General features: G+C 34.6%; 3 protein-coding genes across 3 annotated transcripts; 2 read left to right on the plus strand and 1 right to left on the minus strand.

Annotated features, from left to right (window-relative positions):
• The first annotated feature begins 4425 nt into the window (after window positions 1–4425).
• Window positions 4426–11019, plus strand: LOC106401942 (phenylacetaldehyde reductase). Its single transcript, XM_013842559.3, has 5 exons — window positions 4426–5070; window positions 9799–9968; window positions 10034–10225; window positions 10302–10651; window positions 10758–11019. The coding sequence occupies exons 1-5, from the start codon at window positions 4953–4955 to the stop codon at window positions 10894–10896; spliced, it is 969 nt and encodes a 322-aa protein (XP_013698013.1). The 5' UTR covers window positions 4426–4952; the 3' UTR covers window positions 10897–11019.
• Window positions 11020–11503: 484 nt separating this feature from the next.
• Window positions 11504–13270, plus strand: LOC106401941 (phenylacetaldehyde reductase-like). Its single transcript, XM_013842558.3, has 5 exons — window positions 11504–11755; window positions 11950–12119; window positions 12259–12444; window positions 12520–12869; window positions 12959–13270. The coding sequence occupies exons 1-5, from the start codon at window positions 11638–11640 to the stop codon at window positions 13110–13112; spliced, it is 978 nt and encodes a 325-aa protein (XP_013698012.1). The 5' UTR covers window positions 11504–11637; the 3' UTR covers window positions 13113–13270.
• Window positions 13271–13494: 224 nt separating this feature from the next.
• Window positions 13495–14555, minus strand: BNAC05G07070D. Its single transcript, XM_013838140.3, has one exon. It carries the CDS (start codon window positions 14436–14438, stop codon window positions 13707–13709), a length of 732 nt encoding a protein of 243 aa, XP_013693594.1. The 5' UTR covers window positions 14439–14555; the 3' UTR covers window positions 13495–13706.
• Between the last annotated feature and the right edge of the window lie 1373 nt (window positions 14556–15928).

The raw sequence follows: 15928 nt of genomic DNA on the forward strand, positions 1-15928 counted from the left end.
TAACTAAAAACGCTAAGGGACGACCCTAAAGTCCCTTATTTAAAGGTCGTCCCTTAGCGTTTTTAGTTAAAAGTTAAGGGACCCTACGCTAAAGGCCTCAACCTAAAGCCCACCGATAATGATGCCCTAAGCAACGAACCCTTATCTAACCTACGCAGCAGGCGGGCTCGGTTTCACTTGCTACTTGCTAGGGTTTGACTGAAGCGCGGCAAAATTTATTTGTATTTAGCCACGAGGGAACACACCACACAGTGTTTATCTATCTATTTATTGTTTGTTTTTGTTCATCATTCAAATATAAACGCTAATGTTAGTTTCCAAACACTAATATGGGATTTGGATGGATTTATAAAACGTAATTTTCCAATGAGATAGTCTTGGAGTGTTTCACTTGCTCATATCAATGCTTTCGAGTAACCCTTTTGTTAATGGTTTTGTTAATGGTAGATACTTCGATGTTGATCCGATTACAACATCGAAACACATTAAAAAGTTTTGGATGAGTCATCGTTTCCTTCTTCCTTTACTTAGTAGTTAATATTGAAATGTGAATCCATATTAAGCCGTACAAGCTTTATTAAAATTCTAATTTAAGAACGAAGAGAGTGAGTACATAGTGCGTGTGGAGAAAGAGACCATCGGAGACACCATTTTTAGCCTCAAGGCAGTCGTCTTCTTACGTAATCTCACCATACTTATATTTTACTGTAATTTCTAGTTCTAGTAATAATTCTTCTGGATAAATAATATGATGTATAGGCTTTTGAAGCTGTTGCAACCCTCTACGAAGTTTATAAAGAATGATTGTGGTTCAAATTCTTTCAAGTGCCAAATTACTATACTAGTAATAAGAACTTAGTCACGTTTTAGATAATTTTAATTATTGTATCAAACATATTTTAAATCTTCTTAACGATTCAGATTCAAACTCCTTTTATTGATAAAAAGAATTGAAAAGTTTATCTTCTTAACGATTGAGATTACGAAACATATTTACTCCCGGGAAAAGGTTTCTCTCTCATTTTGCTCTGTCTTCTCTCTAAATCAGACACAGAGGAAGGATTGAGATGAAACCAGTTAGTATGTTTTGAATCTGGGAAGCGGTGATTCTCTTACACCGCTATCGCCGGCTTTTGCTTCCGGGAAACGGTGGATCTGTCAGCACCGGTTTCGCCGGCTTTCATCTCCGGAAAAGCGGTGGCTCTTATAGCACCGTTCTTTCGCCGGCTTCTTCTCCGGTTTCATCCGGAATCAAGTTCTCGATCTATGCTTCTACTCTTCCTCTGTCCAATTGACTCTCGGTCTGAAAATCTCTGTTGATTTTTGGATTGATCGAAGATGATTGATGGTTTCTTCAAAGCGTAGATCGATGTTTCTTCGAGATCTACAGTTTTCCTCGGTGAAGGCTGTTTGATCTTCTTGAAGGCGGGTTGTTATGAAACAGAGAGTATGAGTTTGGATGAGACACTACAAGAAAACAACGGCATACTGAGGGAAAAAATCGTCGGTATGTCGTCGGAATAACGCTATTCCGACGACATACCGACGAAAAAAATCCTCGGAAATAACTCCTCGGAAATTCATATTTCCTCGGAAATCCCTCGGAAATTTCCGACGGAATTCCGAGGAAACCCTATTTCCTCGGAATTTCCGAGGACCACAAGTTCGTCGGAAATTCCTCGGAATATTCCGAGGAAGATGTCGTCGGAATATTCCGAGGGATAAACTTCCTCGGAATATTTCCAAAATTAAAAAAAAAAATTATAAATTTATTTTTTTAAATTGAAATTCGAAAATATAAAATTAAAATTGAAATAGAAAACATATTTAAAATAAAAAAAATAATAAAATAGTTTTTATAAATAAAAAAAATGTTTTATAAATACAAAATTAGTTTTAATAAATATGAAATCATCTTTTTATAAATACAAAATAGTTTTTATAAATACAAAAAAATAATAAAAGAGTGTTTATAAATCAAAAAATGTTTTATAAATACAAAATTAGTTTTATAAATATAAATATTTTTATAGATATGAAATTATCTTTTTATAAATACAAAATAGTTTTTATAAATACAAAAAACAATAAAATAGTGTTTTTAAATCAAAAAAAATATTTTATAAATACAAAATTAATTTTAAAATATGAAATCATCTTTTATAAATCCAAAAATCGAATTTATATACAAAGAACGGTTTGTATATTTAAAAATAGTTTTTATAAATACAAAAATAAAAAAAATAGTGTTTATAAATCAAAAAAATGTTTTATAAATACAAAATTAGTTTTAATAAATATAAATATTTTAATAGATATGAAATCATCTTTTATAAATCCAAAAATCGAATTTATATACAAAAAACGTTTTGTAAAATCGAATTTATATAGAAAAAATGTTTTGTAAATACAAAAATAATGAACAATTTATAAAAAAAGTTCTAAATCAATTCAACACAACCAAATCACAATTCTAAACCTATTACACAACAAATCACAATCCTAACCAATCACCCTAACAAAAATCTATCAAAAACCTTCTAAAATCATCAAATCTACTTAAAAACCTAACAAATAGGACCTAAGAGAGTGGGATAGGGTCCTTACATGATTTGCAAGGGAATGGAAAGGATTCGCCGGAGAGATCGTCGCGAGAGAAGGTGGAGAACGCCGGAAGGAGAGAGAGATCGCCGGAGAGGAAGAAGAGAGAAATGGGGAAGAAGAGAGAAATGGGGAAGAAGATGCGTTTCAAGTTTATAAAACCTTGGGTCCGACGGATATTTTCCGTCGGAATTCCCTCAGTATTTCAATTTCAATTTTCGCGAAATATTTGGCGGCTTGTTTGCCCGGTTAAATGAAAATATTCCGAGGAAATTCCGACGGCCACTTAAATATCCGTCGGAATTTCCTCGGAATATTTTCATTAATTCGAGGAAAAAAATATCCTGTGCATGTATTTCTATTAATTTATATTGTTCCTCAGAATTTCCTCGGAATATTCCGAGGAAATTCCGAGGAACTAGTGTTTGGGTTTTCAAAACGTCAATTTTTTTTTTATAAACGCATCGATCGATGTATATATATTCAAAAACGCATCGATCGATCACGTAGATGCACCGGGCCGTAAGAATGTGATCGATCGATGAGATTATCCCATCGATCGATTGAGGATATCAAGTGTTCCTCGGAATTTCCTCGGAATATTCCGAGGAAATACCGAGGAACTAGTGTTTGGGGTTTCAAAACATCAATTTTTTTGCCGTATTTCATTTCTTATACAATTGTAATGCATACCATTGAGGATTCTTTGTATAGATGAGCATAAACCATGAAATAAAAAATTTCAAAACGAATTGTAAGTATTCCCTTTACCGTTCATTAAAGTGTATAAGTGTTTCTCTTATGTTGTGGGGATTTCGTTCATACAATCGGAAAAGTGTTTATTATAGGGTAAGGAACAAATTTTTGACTTCATAATGAACGTAAGACCCTTAATAAGGGTTATATAGGTGTTATTCAAACCGCAAAACGTTGTTTTCGGTTTAAAAACCCTATTTCCTCGGAATTTCCTCGGAATATTCCGAGGGAATTCCGAGGAAACCCTCTTCTTCCTCGGAATTTCCTCGGAATATTCCGACGAAATTCCGAGGAACTAGTGTTTGGGGTTTCAAAACGTCAATTTTTTTTTATAAACGCATCGATCGATGTATATATATTCAAAAACGCATCGATCGATCACGTAGATGCACCGGGCCGTAAGAATGTGATCGATCGATGAGATTATCCCATCGATCGATTGAGGATATCAAGTGTTCCTCGGAATTTCCTCGGAATATTCCGAGGAAATTCCGAGGAACTAGTGTTTGAGGTTTTTTATAAACGGATCGATCGATGGATTTATGTCCAAAAACGCATCGATCGATCACTAAGATGGACCAAAGCGTAACAATGTGATCGATCGATGGGTATATGTCCAAAAACGCATCGATCGATCACTAGTTCGTCGGAATTTCCTCGGAATTTTGTAAAATCCCTATAATATTTCCTCGGAATTTCCTCGGAATATTCCGACGGATTGATGTTTCCTCGGAATTCCGTCGGTTTTTTCCGAGGAACACATTTTTCCTCGGAATTTCCTCGGAATATTCCGACGGATTGATGTTTCCTCGGAATTCCGTCGGTATATTCCGAGGAAATTCCGAGGATTTCATTTTCCGTCGGAATGTCCGTCAGAATACCGCTGTTTTCTTGTAGTGAGATCTCGATTCTTTTCGATTGATGCTCTCCAAAGCTCAAGGTGTGTGTAGCTGATGAAGCCTAAAGCTTCCAATACAGTTGTTGGAGGTGGTTTTTTCGGTAGTCGTGGTTGAATCTCCGGTGGTTCCGGTGGCGATTTGCATAATGGTTTCGGGGAGACATGGTGGTTTCGGTGACTCGGCGGTTGTTCTCCGACGTAGATCATCGAAGCGGTGATCGTGGTGGGGCATGGGTGACACGTGGGCTCGGAGTCTGAAAGTCATACACGTGGTTTACCTAGTGTTCCGTTTGGGTTTTGTGGTTTTGGTTTGGACCTCTATATGAGGTTTTGTATGTTTGTTGTTTTGGGCTTTGCCCGATTAATAAAATCAGATGGAAAAAAAAAAAGATTACGAAACATATTTAAAATCTAATTTCAAACGTGCCAAATATGTTGATCAATTCGAATTCACACTGTTGTTATTACAAAATAAAAAGTAATCTTCTTCGCATTTAATATTACGAAACAGTCAAAAAGCAACGTCGAATTCATCCCATCCACACGGTAAAACAGTCCAAAAGATGCACGACAACTCACTTTATCTCCTAATATAAATAATTAAATACGTATTTGACCAGCAGTACAAAACTTATTATTAATGAACTTCTCTCGTCTCTTCATCTAAAACAGTTTATGTCAGGTAAAGAAAAGAAAGATGAACGGCGGAGGAAAGGTGGCCTGCGTCACCGGAGCTTCTGGTTACGTAGCTTCTTGGATTGTTAAGCTTTTGCTCCTTCGTGGCTACACCGTCAGGGCTACCGTTCGAAACCCAAGTTTGTTCCTCATCCCCTTTTCCATTATCTGAATGTATCATCTTTTAGAATAAATAGAAATATACTCTCTAGCAAAAGTTCAGTTCTTCTAATATTTCCAGTATGAGAGAAAATAAAAACATTTACCATATAAGATGGAAAAGAAAAGATGAAACAAAATTACTATTCAAGCCACGAGACTGCAATGATTAAAAGTTGCTCAACAAAAGAAAATTGGAAATTCTGATGTGTTAAATTAGAGGAACCTCTTGAATTTTTCTTAATAACAATAAAAATTTACATTACAAAGAATTCGGTTAAAATCTTAATAAGACATGATAAAATATAACATTTCTTTTCGTTTCTCAAAATAATAGTTTAAAAAAATTTCATGTATATAAAGAAAATTATGAAAAGTTTCTTTTATATTTAATTAATATATTATTTTATTTAATTTCACTAATTAAGAAATAAAACGATTAATGATATAACTTAATCTTTTATCAAATAAAAATACATTAGAAATGTAAAACGATGTCTGTAATGGAATTTTTTTAGTGATAATTAATATAAAATAGAGTCATTTACGTGAATATATATAGAGAGATAAGTAATTAGGTAGATGTTATAATTTAAAAGTATTTGCATCGATGTGCATGCAAAATGTGCAAAATGACTAAAGTCTCCTTGACGCTTTAAATCATTAAATAGCTGTAAGAAAAAATGTATTGATAGCATGATTTGGTAAATATAATCTTGTCAGATTATACTATTTTTTTTTTATTCTAAACAGATTTTTTCTACCTATTTTACCAAACTTTTCTCCTTCCTCCGACTTGAGATCACATAATGAATATCTTTATTTTTCTCCTATCAATCGCTCTGATCTATTTCTCTGTCTACATCACCATGTTCTCCTATCAATCGCTCTGAGCTTTCATGCACCATATCTTCTTCTTTGAAGACCCAAAGAAAATTAAATTGGGTGTGCTTTTGTTTTGAATCGTTAACTCTCAACTGGAAGATGACCTGAACGAAAATGGGGATGATGAAAAAGATATAGAGAAAATAAATTAAAGAAAATGTGTATTAAAAAAAAGAAGTTTGCGAATTAGATTAGATTGTTTTTCAGTTTCATATCTAGAAGTCTGACCTACATTATAGTACATCTATAGGGGTATCTGCGGGATTATGAAAAATGTACAGTACACTTTTCATATCCTTAATTAAACTTTCTTTCTGCTTTATCTACTGCAATTTCTCTATAAAATATATGATTATCTTAAATCTTAGATAATTATTGAATATATCGGATATATATAACATATAGAATGTATCCTAGTATAATGTACTGTTTTTTTACCTAAAACACCAAAAATATATCCAATTAAACCATAAAGTTCAAATCCAAGTTTCTTTGATGTTGACAAAAAAAAGTTTCTTTGATATGTGACATCTATTTTTTCTATTTTACTTTTAGCTTTTGTCTTATACATACTGTGTTTTGTTGAATGATGACTTTTTGGTTTTCACTATTTTCAATTTTTCACTTTTTCAGCATACATTTAACTTTTCTTTACTTCTTAGTTCTTACCTTTTCAGTTTTTTTTCGCTCTTTAAATTAAGTTAGTAGGATTGCGCATGGTGAATTTATATGAAAATTATTTAAAAAATATCGTTGATAACACTCAAACTACCCTAAGGAGTGATTTTAGTCTCTCAAATAAAAGGTCCAATTGTAGTATTTAGGAATCGAATCCACAGAGAGCTAGGACACACAATAGACTATAGAAATCAAAATTAAGCTAGACAAACAGTTTATAAAGCAGTAAATCAATGAAAGCAAAGTGAACAAAGTAGTTGTTCGATTGGTTGATTGAGGTTGTAAACAATTAGGAGAAATAACTAGACCTAGGGATTTATCAATCAAAAGATTTAAAACTTCAATTCAAGGATGCTAATGGTTTATAGATTCAATTCTAGAACTCGATTTTAATACGTAAGCAATCCAGTTTTCGCATGCAATTGCTAATCAGATGTCTAAGTCCAGTCTCAGCTGTCGCTTGTTGACTTGGAGCGAGCGTCGATTGATGATATGACCTGAGCGTCGATCGATGCTTCCTCAGACAAGCATTAACGACCTAATCGATTTAGTTCAACTAGATTCCTAGACCAAGTCTCGTATGTGCCTAGGTATCTAATCCAGCAGAGTTCGGGTTCCGTTAATTGATTGTACTTTCATGTCTCTCAACTATCCTATGATTCTAGGTTCAAACAATTAGTCACACTGTCGTGCTATTCTAACTATTCCAGATCCTAGTATTACAAATCACCATGGTGCAGAGATCTATAGATAATCTAGCATTCCTAATTGATTATCAGTTTGACATTAAGCTCATGAAATCCCTAAACCTAACAAGATGAATTACTCAGATATGCAATCAAAAACACAAATCATAGTCTGAATAATATAATAGATAAGAAATCTATGATAAAACCAATGGAGTTCCAATCAATCTCTGAAAGAGAATTTATCTTCTCTCCAAACCTAAGAGAAAACAATAGAATAGGATAATAGAAAGCTTGTTGCCGTCAACAATGGCTTGGAAATACATAAATAGGGTTTCTGGTATTTTGGTAACTTGGTGTGGCTTATGGGCTTCAAACGGTCTTGAAATATGCTTGGACCACGTTCTGGCATCACTGTCGATCGACACCAATGCTGTGTTATCGATCGACAGTCCTTCATCTCCTCGACAGCTTCCTCTTGCGAGGCAGACTGGCCACTCTTCAGTAAAACGGGCATAACTTCTGCTACAGGATGCTGATTGACCTCAAACCGGTGGAATTGTAAAGCTAACTCAAAGCTCTATCTTGTGTCAAAAGATGGGCTCAATCTAACGGTGGGAAGGTCTCCATCCATAGCTAGACATCTGACACGTCTGTGCAGCTTTGCACTCAAAAGGCTCCAAAACACACCAAAATCCAAATCGTCTCTGAACCTGTAAATACTCTAAATAGACTATATATAGTAGTAAATATATATTAAAACACTTATAGACCATGGCTTAAAGTGGGTAAAATCTATGGTCTATCAATCGTACGGATATATTTTTGATCGAATTAATATTTTGGGCCCTTAAACAATTTTTTAAAACTTTTTTTGTTAGTTACATAATTTGTTTACTGGTGAGCTGATCTCATTTTTAAAAATATTTTAGGTCAAAAAATCACTTATCCCTTAAGAACCTAACATTTAGGGAGAAGAATCTCAGGCCTACTATTTGGTTACAATGAAACTATGCCTGCTCGGTTTTATATCATGATTTAGCAACTTAAAAGTTAATTATGGTTATGAGAAGTTTACGTTCACGTGCCAATCATATCTATCTTCAATATTTTCTCATTTTTGTATCACGTTTTTCATTTTTGTTATTGCTCGATATAAATATTGATTTTTGAGTTTATTCTTATTTCGTTATTTTGTTTTGGCCTGAAATTTAGAAAATATTTAAGATTTAAAATTATTAAAGAGATACATACTTAGGTTAAGATTCGCGTCTTGTGCAGAATAAATATTTTATATTTATTACTTATTTTATGTTTTTTGCATATTATGAAATAATAAAATAATAATTACATATTAAATAACTAAGAAATCAGTTATTATTATGTAATAAATTGGCGTGCACATATAAATCAAACGACCGCTCTTGTTTATTCGCAATCATGTTAGAGTAAATAAATCAAAACAATCAATCTTATCTATCGTATATGATATATAATTAAATTTAAAGTATATTAACATAGATATATAGTATACTTTTAATGTGAATATTTATTAAATGAGGTTTCTACCCATATGATTTTATGATTATTTGCATATTTTTGTAACAAAATTTTACAGTAACAATTTTTTTTAATGTGAAATGTTTAGTGGTTTCAATAATTTATAATCATTTTAAAAAATAAAGATTTCAAGATTAAAATATTAACTTTTCAATATATATTCAACGCAAATATCAAGATATAAGTATGTATTTTCATACGATGTATAGTTTAATTTAAACGATATGAAATATATATATATATATATAAACATAAACACCTATTAAAATAAAATTATTTATTCATATGATTTTATAATCATTGTATCTTATTACAGAAAAAAAATTTAAACCTTGATCACAAAAGTTTATGTGTGACTTTTAACAGTTTTAGTAATTTATACTCGTTTTGAAAAATTCAAAATATAACATATACAAAAAAAATCTAAATTTTTATTATAAGATTAATGTAATTGTATAATTTATTTTAATAATAAATAATTAAACAAAATGATATAAAGTATACGGATTGTTAGCGAATCTTTATTATTTAAAATCATTATTTGTCATATATATTTTAATCACATTAGGTGATTCCGTAGGTTTTATTTAAGGAAAGAATATATACAATAATTTCAATTTGATAAATGAATTGTCCATAATGGACATACTATATAATATAATATTTCCTAGTAATTTAATTTTGGATTAACAAAGTTCTTAATTGATTCTCAAGCCGTCACGTAAGCAAATTTAGCATTCTAATTATGTGAGAATTCAGTATAGTATTTTTTTAATTAGTACAACTACGTATTATAACTTTTTAAATGTTTTCCCATTAATATATAGATGATTAAAAAAGGAATTTTCTAATTTCTCGTCGATTGCATTTTGACGACATTTATGTTATATTTTTCATTAGCGGACACGGCGAAAACAGAACATCTTCTTGCACTTGACGGTGCAGACGAAAGACTCAAACTGTTCAAAGCAGATCTTTTGGAAGAATATTCCTTCGAGCAAGCTATCGAAGGTTGTGAAGCTGTTTTCCATACGGCTTCTCCGGTTAAGTTCATCGTCACGGATCCTCAGGTTTGTTGTGGACATCGCAAATTATATAGCAGGAGCATCTCTAATGTTATGTGGCTGTTTGTCAGACTGAGCTAATAGATCCAGCACTAAAGGGTACTATGAACGTCCTTAATACATGCAAGAAAACTTCCTCTGTCAAAAGAGTCATTGTAACATCGTCCATGGCTGCGGTTATTGTTCGTCAACCCCCTTTGGAGCCAAACGACGTGGTGGACGAGTCTTTCTTCTCTGATCCAAGTGTTTGCATGGAAACAGAGGTCCTTTGATTTTGTTGTTGCATATCAATTTTGAGAGTTTGGATTATCTCTTACACGTTTCCTTTTCCTCTTTCAGTACTGGTATCCACTCTCCAAGACTTTAGCAGAGAATGTAGCGTGGCAATTTTCCAAAGACAATGGAATGGACATGGTCTTCATTAATCCAGGATTTGTAATCGGCCCACTTTTGCAACCAACCCTTAATTTTTCGGTAGAGATGATTGTGGATATGATAAACGGTAAGAACCCTTTCAACTCAATATACTACAGGTTCGTGGACGTGAGAGATGTTGCCTTGGCTCATGTCAATGCATTGGAGACTCCTTCGGCCAATGGCAGATACATAATGGATGGCCCAAGTATGACCATATACGAGATTAAAGAGATTATGCGTGAATTATTTCCAGATTTGTGTGTTGCTGATACGTGAGTTATCTTATTCTTTTCATCTTACTAATTAATCATCATACGGCGTATAAACTTAATCGAGGGTATTATCAAAAAAACATGACATCATTTTACTTTGTTTTAGGAAAGAAGAAGGTGAGATCAAAGAAATCATTTACAAAGTGTGTGTGGAGAAAGTGAAGAATTTGGGAGTTGAGTTCACTCCTCTCAAATCAAGCCTTAGAGATACTATCATTAGCCTCAAAGAAAAATGTCTCGTATGAGAATATGATGACGTTCATATATGTATTACAACTTCTATATTAGTATTATTGGATGTATTTAAGTTGTGGAAACTTGGGGTTGGAACCGCTCTTGCAACCAACTCTTATAAACAGATATTTCGCTCATAACAACTATACGCTCGTGGACGTGAGAGATGTTGCCCCTCTCATTTCAAAGCACTCATGGTACATGCAGCCAATTGTAGATTGTGACGACAGATGACATTTGGGGATATTTTGAGCGAATTATTCAATAAGTTTGAATCTTGCTCATCAATATTTCAAATCGTAATAGACCATAAATACGTTGAAAAAAGCCCATAAATACTGTCGAAGATGTTTCATCTATCTATCAAATTTATAAAGAAAAAGTAGCCTAATTGTGGATTAAATTCTTTTCAAATGCCAATTTACTATACTAGTAAGAAGAATTTGGTCACATATTTAGATTTTAATTCTTTTGCCAAACATATTAAAATTTTGTAATCATAAACGTGTCAAATACGTAACCAGTTCAGATTCAAACTCCTGTTATTTACTAAGACGGAATTAAAATTCTAATCAACTTCTTAGCATTTAAGATTATGAAACGGTCGAAAGCAATGTAGAATTCATTACATCCACACGTTAAAACAGTCCAAAAGATGCACGACACTCACTTTATCGCCTAATAGATACGTATTTGACCAACATTACAAAACTTATTAATGAACTTATCCCTTCTCTTCATCTAAAAGAGAGATGAACGGCGGAGGAAAGGTGGTCTGCGTCACCGGAGCTTCCGGTTACATAGCTTCTTGGATTGTTAAGCTTTTGCTCCTCCGTGGCTACACCGTCAGGGCTACCGTTCGAAACCCAAGTTTGTTCCCTCCTTTTCTCTTTCCCAAAAATCGAGCATACATTTAATTTAATTTTTCTTTACTTCTACATTTTAATTGTTTCCACCCTCATACCTAAATTACTAAATACGTAATTTCAAATTTTCTTCAATCAGTTGTAAGACTTGCTCAGTTGCATTTTGACGACTTACATGTTATATTTTTTTTTCTTTAGCCGACACTGCGAAAACAGAACATCTCCTTGCACTTGAGGGTGCAAAAGAAAGACTAAAACTGTTCAAAGCAGATCTTTTGGAAGAATGTTCCTTCGAACAAGCTATTGAAGGTTGTGACGCTGTCTTTCATACAGCTTCTCCTGTTAAGTACATCGTCACGGATCCTCAGGTTTGTCATGGAAACTGCAAAAAAAAATTCTATTAATTAGCAGATTCATCAATCACGGCTTCTAACGTTCTAAAGGTCTAAATCATTTTTTTTTGTCGAAACCCTAAAGCAGATTCATCAATATGTTTTTTTTTATCAGACTGAGCTAATAGATCCAGCCGTAAAGGGTACTCTTAACGTCCTTAACACATGCAAGAAAACTTCCTCCGTAAAAAGAGTCATTTTAACATCGTCCACGGCTGCGGTTCTTGTTCGTCCTTTGGAGCCAAAAGACGTGGTGGACGAGACTTTCTTCTCTGATCCAAGTGTCTGCACCGAATTAAAGGTCCTTTAAATTTGTTGTTACATACTTACATATCAATTTTGGAATATCTCTTTCACATTTCCTTTTATTCTCCAGTTATGGTATCCACTCTGCAAGACTTTGGCAGAGAATGCAGCTTGGCAATTTACCAAAGACAATGGAATGGACATGGTCGTGATAAATCCAGGATTTATAATCGGCCCACTTTTGCAGCCAACCCTTAACTTTTCGGTAGAGATCATTGTGGATATGGTAAAGGGTAAGAACCCTTTCAACTTTATAAACTACAGGTTCGTGGACGTGAGAGATGTTGCCTTGGCTCATGTCAAAGCGTTGGAGATTCTTTCGGCCAATGGCAGATACCTCATTGATGGCCCAAGTATGACGATAAACGAAATTAGAGACACTATACACGAATTAATTCCAGATTTGTGTATTGCTGATATGTGAGTTCTCTATATCCATTTCATCTTTGCTGATATATACGAAGTCCAAGGGTGTACCAAAAGCGTAAGATCATTTGACTTTGTTTTAGGAATGGAGAAAGCGAGATGAAAGAAATCATGACGAAAGAAATCATTTACGAAGTGTGTGTGGAGAAAGTGAAGACTTTAGGAGTTGAGTTCACTCCCCTCGAGTCAAGCCTTAGAGACACCATCATTAGCCTCAAAGAAAAATGTCTCTTATGAGAATATGATCATGTTTCATGTACGTATTTACGACATGTATTACTGGATGTATTAAACCGCAGAGATGTTGCGTCTATCATCAGTGTATTAAACACTCATGGTACATGCAGCCGATGGTACATTGTGACGACAAATGAAAATGACAATATTTTTAGCGATTTCTTCCATGAGTTGAATCTTGATCATCTAGATTTCTAATCTTAATAGACCCTAATAATTAATTAGAATATATTTTTTTGATCTTGGTTTAAAATACACTGATTCATAACTATGCGTTGCGAAAGTGAATAGTTTGGTTGTATCATGTATGGGAATTGAGTTCACACTGCTAGAAAAGCAAGCAGACCTCAAAGACACAAACCTCTAAAGTGACGAAGATACATAAGATGAAGCAATTAAAATTAGAAATCTAACACTTAACACCGTTCCAAATACTCCTACACATAGCAAGCGAACCCAAAATTAAAGAAACTGGAAAAAAAACAAGGAGACCACTTACACAAATCTACACTAAAACTCAGAATCATAAATATGCCAAGCTTGAACCTTTTTTCACTAACAAGACAAAAGATACTTTGATACCATTGAAAAGCATCACTTCTCTTGCTTAACTTGCACTACAGACGGACTCTGTTTCTTGACTTGGGCGGTGGCAGAGCTCTCAATCTGTTTCAAACCACCATTCGATGCAGGACTCTGTTTCGGCTTCTGATCTCTATTCCCAGAGAGATGATCCACAGAGGGCTTCGAAACGGCCAACTTAGCCTTCTCGTCGAGCTTGAGCACGTCCTCGAGAGCCTCCCGCGCTCTCTTCTTCGCCACGGCGGCATCTTTCCCTTTCCGCTCAGCCTCGCTTCTGTAGAAAGTAACGGCCTTGCTCATCGACGAGGCCGCGATCTTCGCGGCGCACAAGAAGGCCTCCGAGAGGGCCTTATCCATGCATCGGGCGCCGTTTTCGTCGACGATGGGGCGGAAGAAGGAGAAGCCGTCGGGGTCGCGGCAAGGAGGACAGCGGTAAGGAGGGGACTTGGCGTCTCCCGCGCAGTGGATGTGAGTGACGGAGCTGCAGTCGGAGCAGGAGACGCGGCGAGACTGGTGCGGCGGGGAGGAGTCGTAGAAGGCGAAGCAGGTGGGGCAAAACGACGCCGGGTGGTTGCGGAGGAGGCAGTGCGTGCAGTAGAAGCGGAGGACGCCGCGGAGGCGCGCCGAGTGTATGACCCAGGAGTCTTGGCTTTTGCAAGCGCCGCACATCTCCGGGGAAATCGCCCCCGCGGCCGTATCAGGCGACTCCGAAGTTGACGTCGCCGTGGAGGAGGGGAGGTTCATGGTTGTCTCTGTCTGCGGTTTGGGGAAAATTAGGGTTCACTCAATCGAGAGGAAGAGAGAGCGTAACGACGGAGAGAGAACTAAAATCGATTTCTTACTAAAAGGCTTCCTAAATGGACTTGATTTATTGGGCTTATATTCCTGATTTACGAGAGAAAGGAGCAAACAAATGGACATTTGAATCTTTTTGTCTTTCTAGGTGTTTTAAAACCGGACAACTGGATATTTTGGGGTCACAGTTTAATGCAGTCAAACATGGTTTAATAATCTGGTTTAATATATTTTTAGTGTATAAATTTAAAAATAATGTTAGTAAATATGATACATAATTAAACTATAAATAAATTTAAAACATAAAAATTTAATAAATATAAACTAATTTTATGTTTATATGGATGGTTTATAGATTTTTGATAGTTTTAACGGTTTTTATTAGTTTAGTAACTCTAAAATCTAATCCGACTATGTAACCGGTTCATGGTCGAACCAATTATTAGACCCAACCTGACTATGTAACCGGTTCATGGTTGAATCTGGTTCAACCAACGAGTCGGTACGATTTTAAAAACACCGAGTTTCTTATTTATTACATTTGACTTTACATTCAGCTGCCTCTATTGGTATTTTCTTTTGGTTTATTTTAAAAATCTTTAGAATTTCACTTATATCATCATTTTTGGTAAAATACTTAGACCATGATTAACCCCAGTCTCTTAACAGGGGTTCTTAGCTTCGGTTAAGAGATATAAGAGCCGTCTCTTGGCCGAAAAATGTTAAAAAAATGTCATGATTATCATGAATTAAGAACTCTCGGTAAGAGACCGGAGTTAATCAAGTCCTTGTATCATCCTTATTTCTTAGTGTATGGGATTTTTTTTTTGGAACCAATGTATTACATTTAACTTCATAATTAACTTGGTTTGGTTTATAGTTGGTATTGATTAGATTTTGGACAGTCCAAGGAAGTGGGGACATATTTGATAAAGACGCAGCAAATAATGCGTGTCAACGTGTTGAAGTTCACTGCATTTTGCATAAAGATATTATCTGTATACATTGCATACATACACTAGCTGATTCTTTCTCAAAATATTCTGTTCTGGCCAGCATTTTGCATCAAAGGAAACGCATTCTCTACTTTTATCAATCTAGCTTGATTGTCATAGCATAAGTCACAGCCAGTTCTCTCAGCAGTCACCGCGTGTCTCGAGTCTTCTATCACCAGTTTTCACCATCACCATCACCATCGTCCTGAAATAAGTTTTTGGATTCTGATTATCACTAAAGATCCTCCAACTGATTTGCTTTTGTGTTGACGTAAAGCAACGTTTTGATATCCCCAATATATTATTTGAGAAGCATTACAGCTTCTTTTTGTAGCCACATGTCATCAATAAGATGATTTTTAGAATCATTAAAGAAATATGTTGGTCTATCTAATTATATAATAAGTTTTTTATTAAACTAACAATAAATTCATCATTAATGTA

This window comes from Brassica napus, chromosome C5, assembly GCF_020379485.1.
Source record: "Brassica napus cultivar Da-Ae chromosome C5, Da-Ae, whole genome shotgun sequence".
Lineage (NCBI taxonomy): Eukaryota > Viridiplantae > Streptophyta > Magnoliopsida > Brassicales > Brassicaceae > Brassica > Brassica napus.

What these genes read in the sequence shown, in the direction of transcription:
- LOC106401942 (XM_013842559.3), top strand. Translation starts at nt 4,953, where the DNA reads ATGAACGGCGGAGGAAAGGTGGCCTGCGTCACCGGAGCTTCTGGTTAC. An exon ending in TCATCGTCACGGATCCTCAG is followed by an intron (nt 9,969 to 10,033) that starts GTTTGTTGTGGA and finishes GCTGTTTGTCAG; the next exon opens with ACTGAGCTAATAGATCCAGC. An exon ending in GTGTTTGCATGGAAACAGAG is followed by an intron (nt 10,226 to 10,301) that starts GTCCTTTGATTT and finishes TTCCTCTTTCAG; the next exon opens with TACTGGTATCCACTCTCCAA.
- LOC106401941 (XM_013842558.3), top strand. Translation starts at nt 11,638, where the DNA reads ATGAACGGCGGAGGAAAGGTGGTCTGCGTCACCGGAGCTTCCGGTTAC. An exon ending in GGCTACCGTTCGAAACCCAA is followed by an intron (nt 11,756 to 11,949) that starts GTTTGTTCCCTC and finishes TTTTTTCTTTAG; the next exon opens with CCGACACTGCGAAAACAGAA. An exon ending in ACATCGTCACGGATCCTCAG is followed by an intron (nt 12,120 to 12,258) that starts GTTTGTCATGGA and finishes TTTTTTTATCAG; the next exon opens with ACTGAGCTAATAGATCCAGC.
- BNAC05G07070D (XM_013838140.3), bottom strand. Translation starts at nt 14,438, where the DNA reads ATGAACCTCCCCTCCTCCACGGCGACGTCAACTTCGGAGTCGCCTGAT.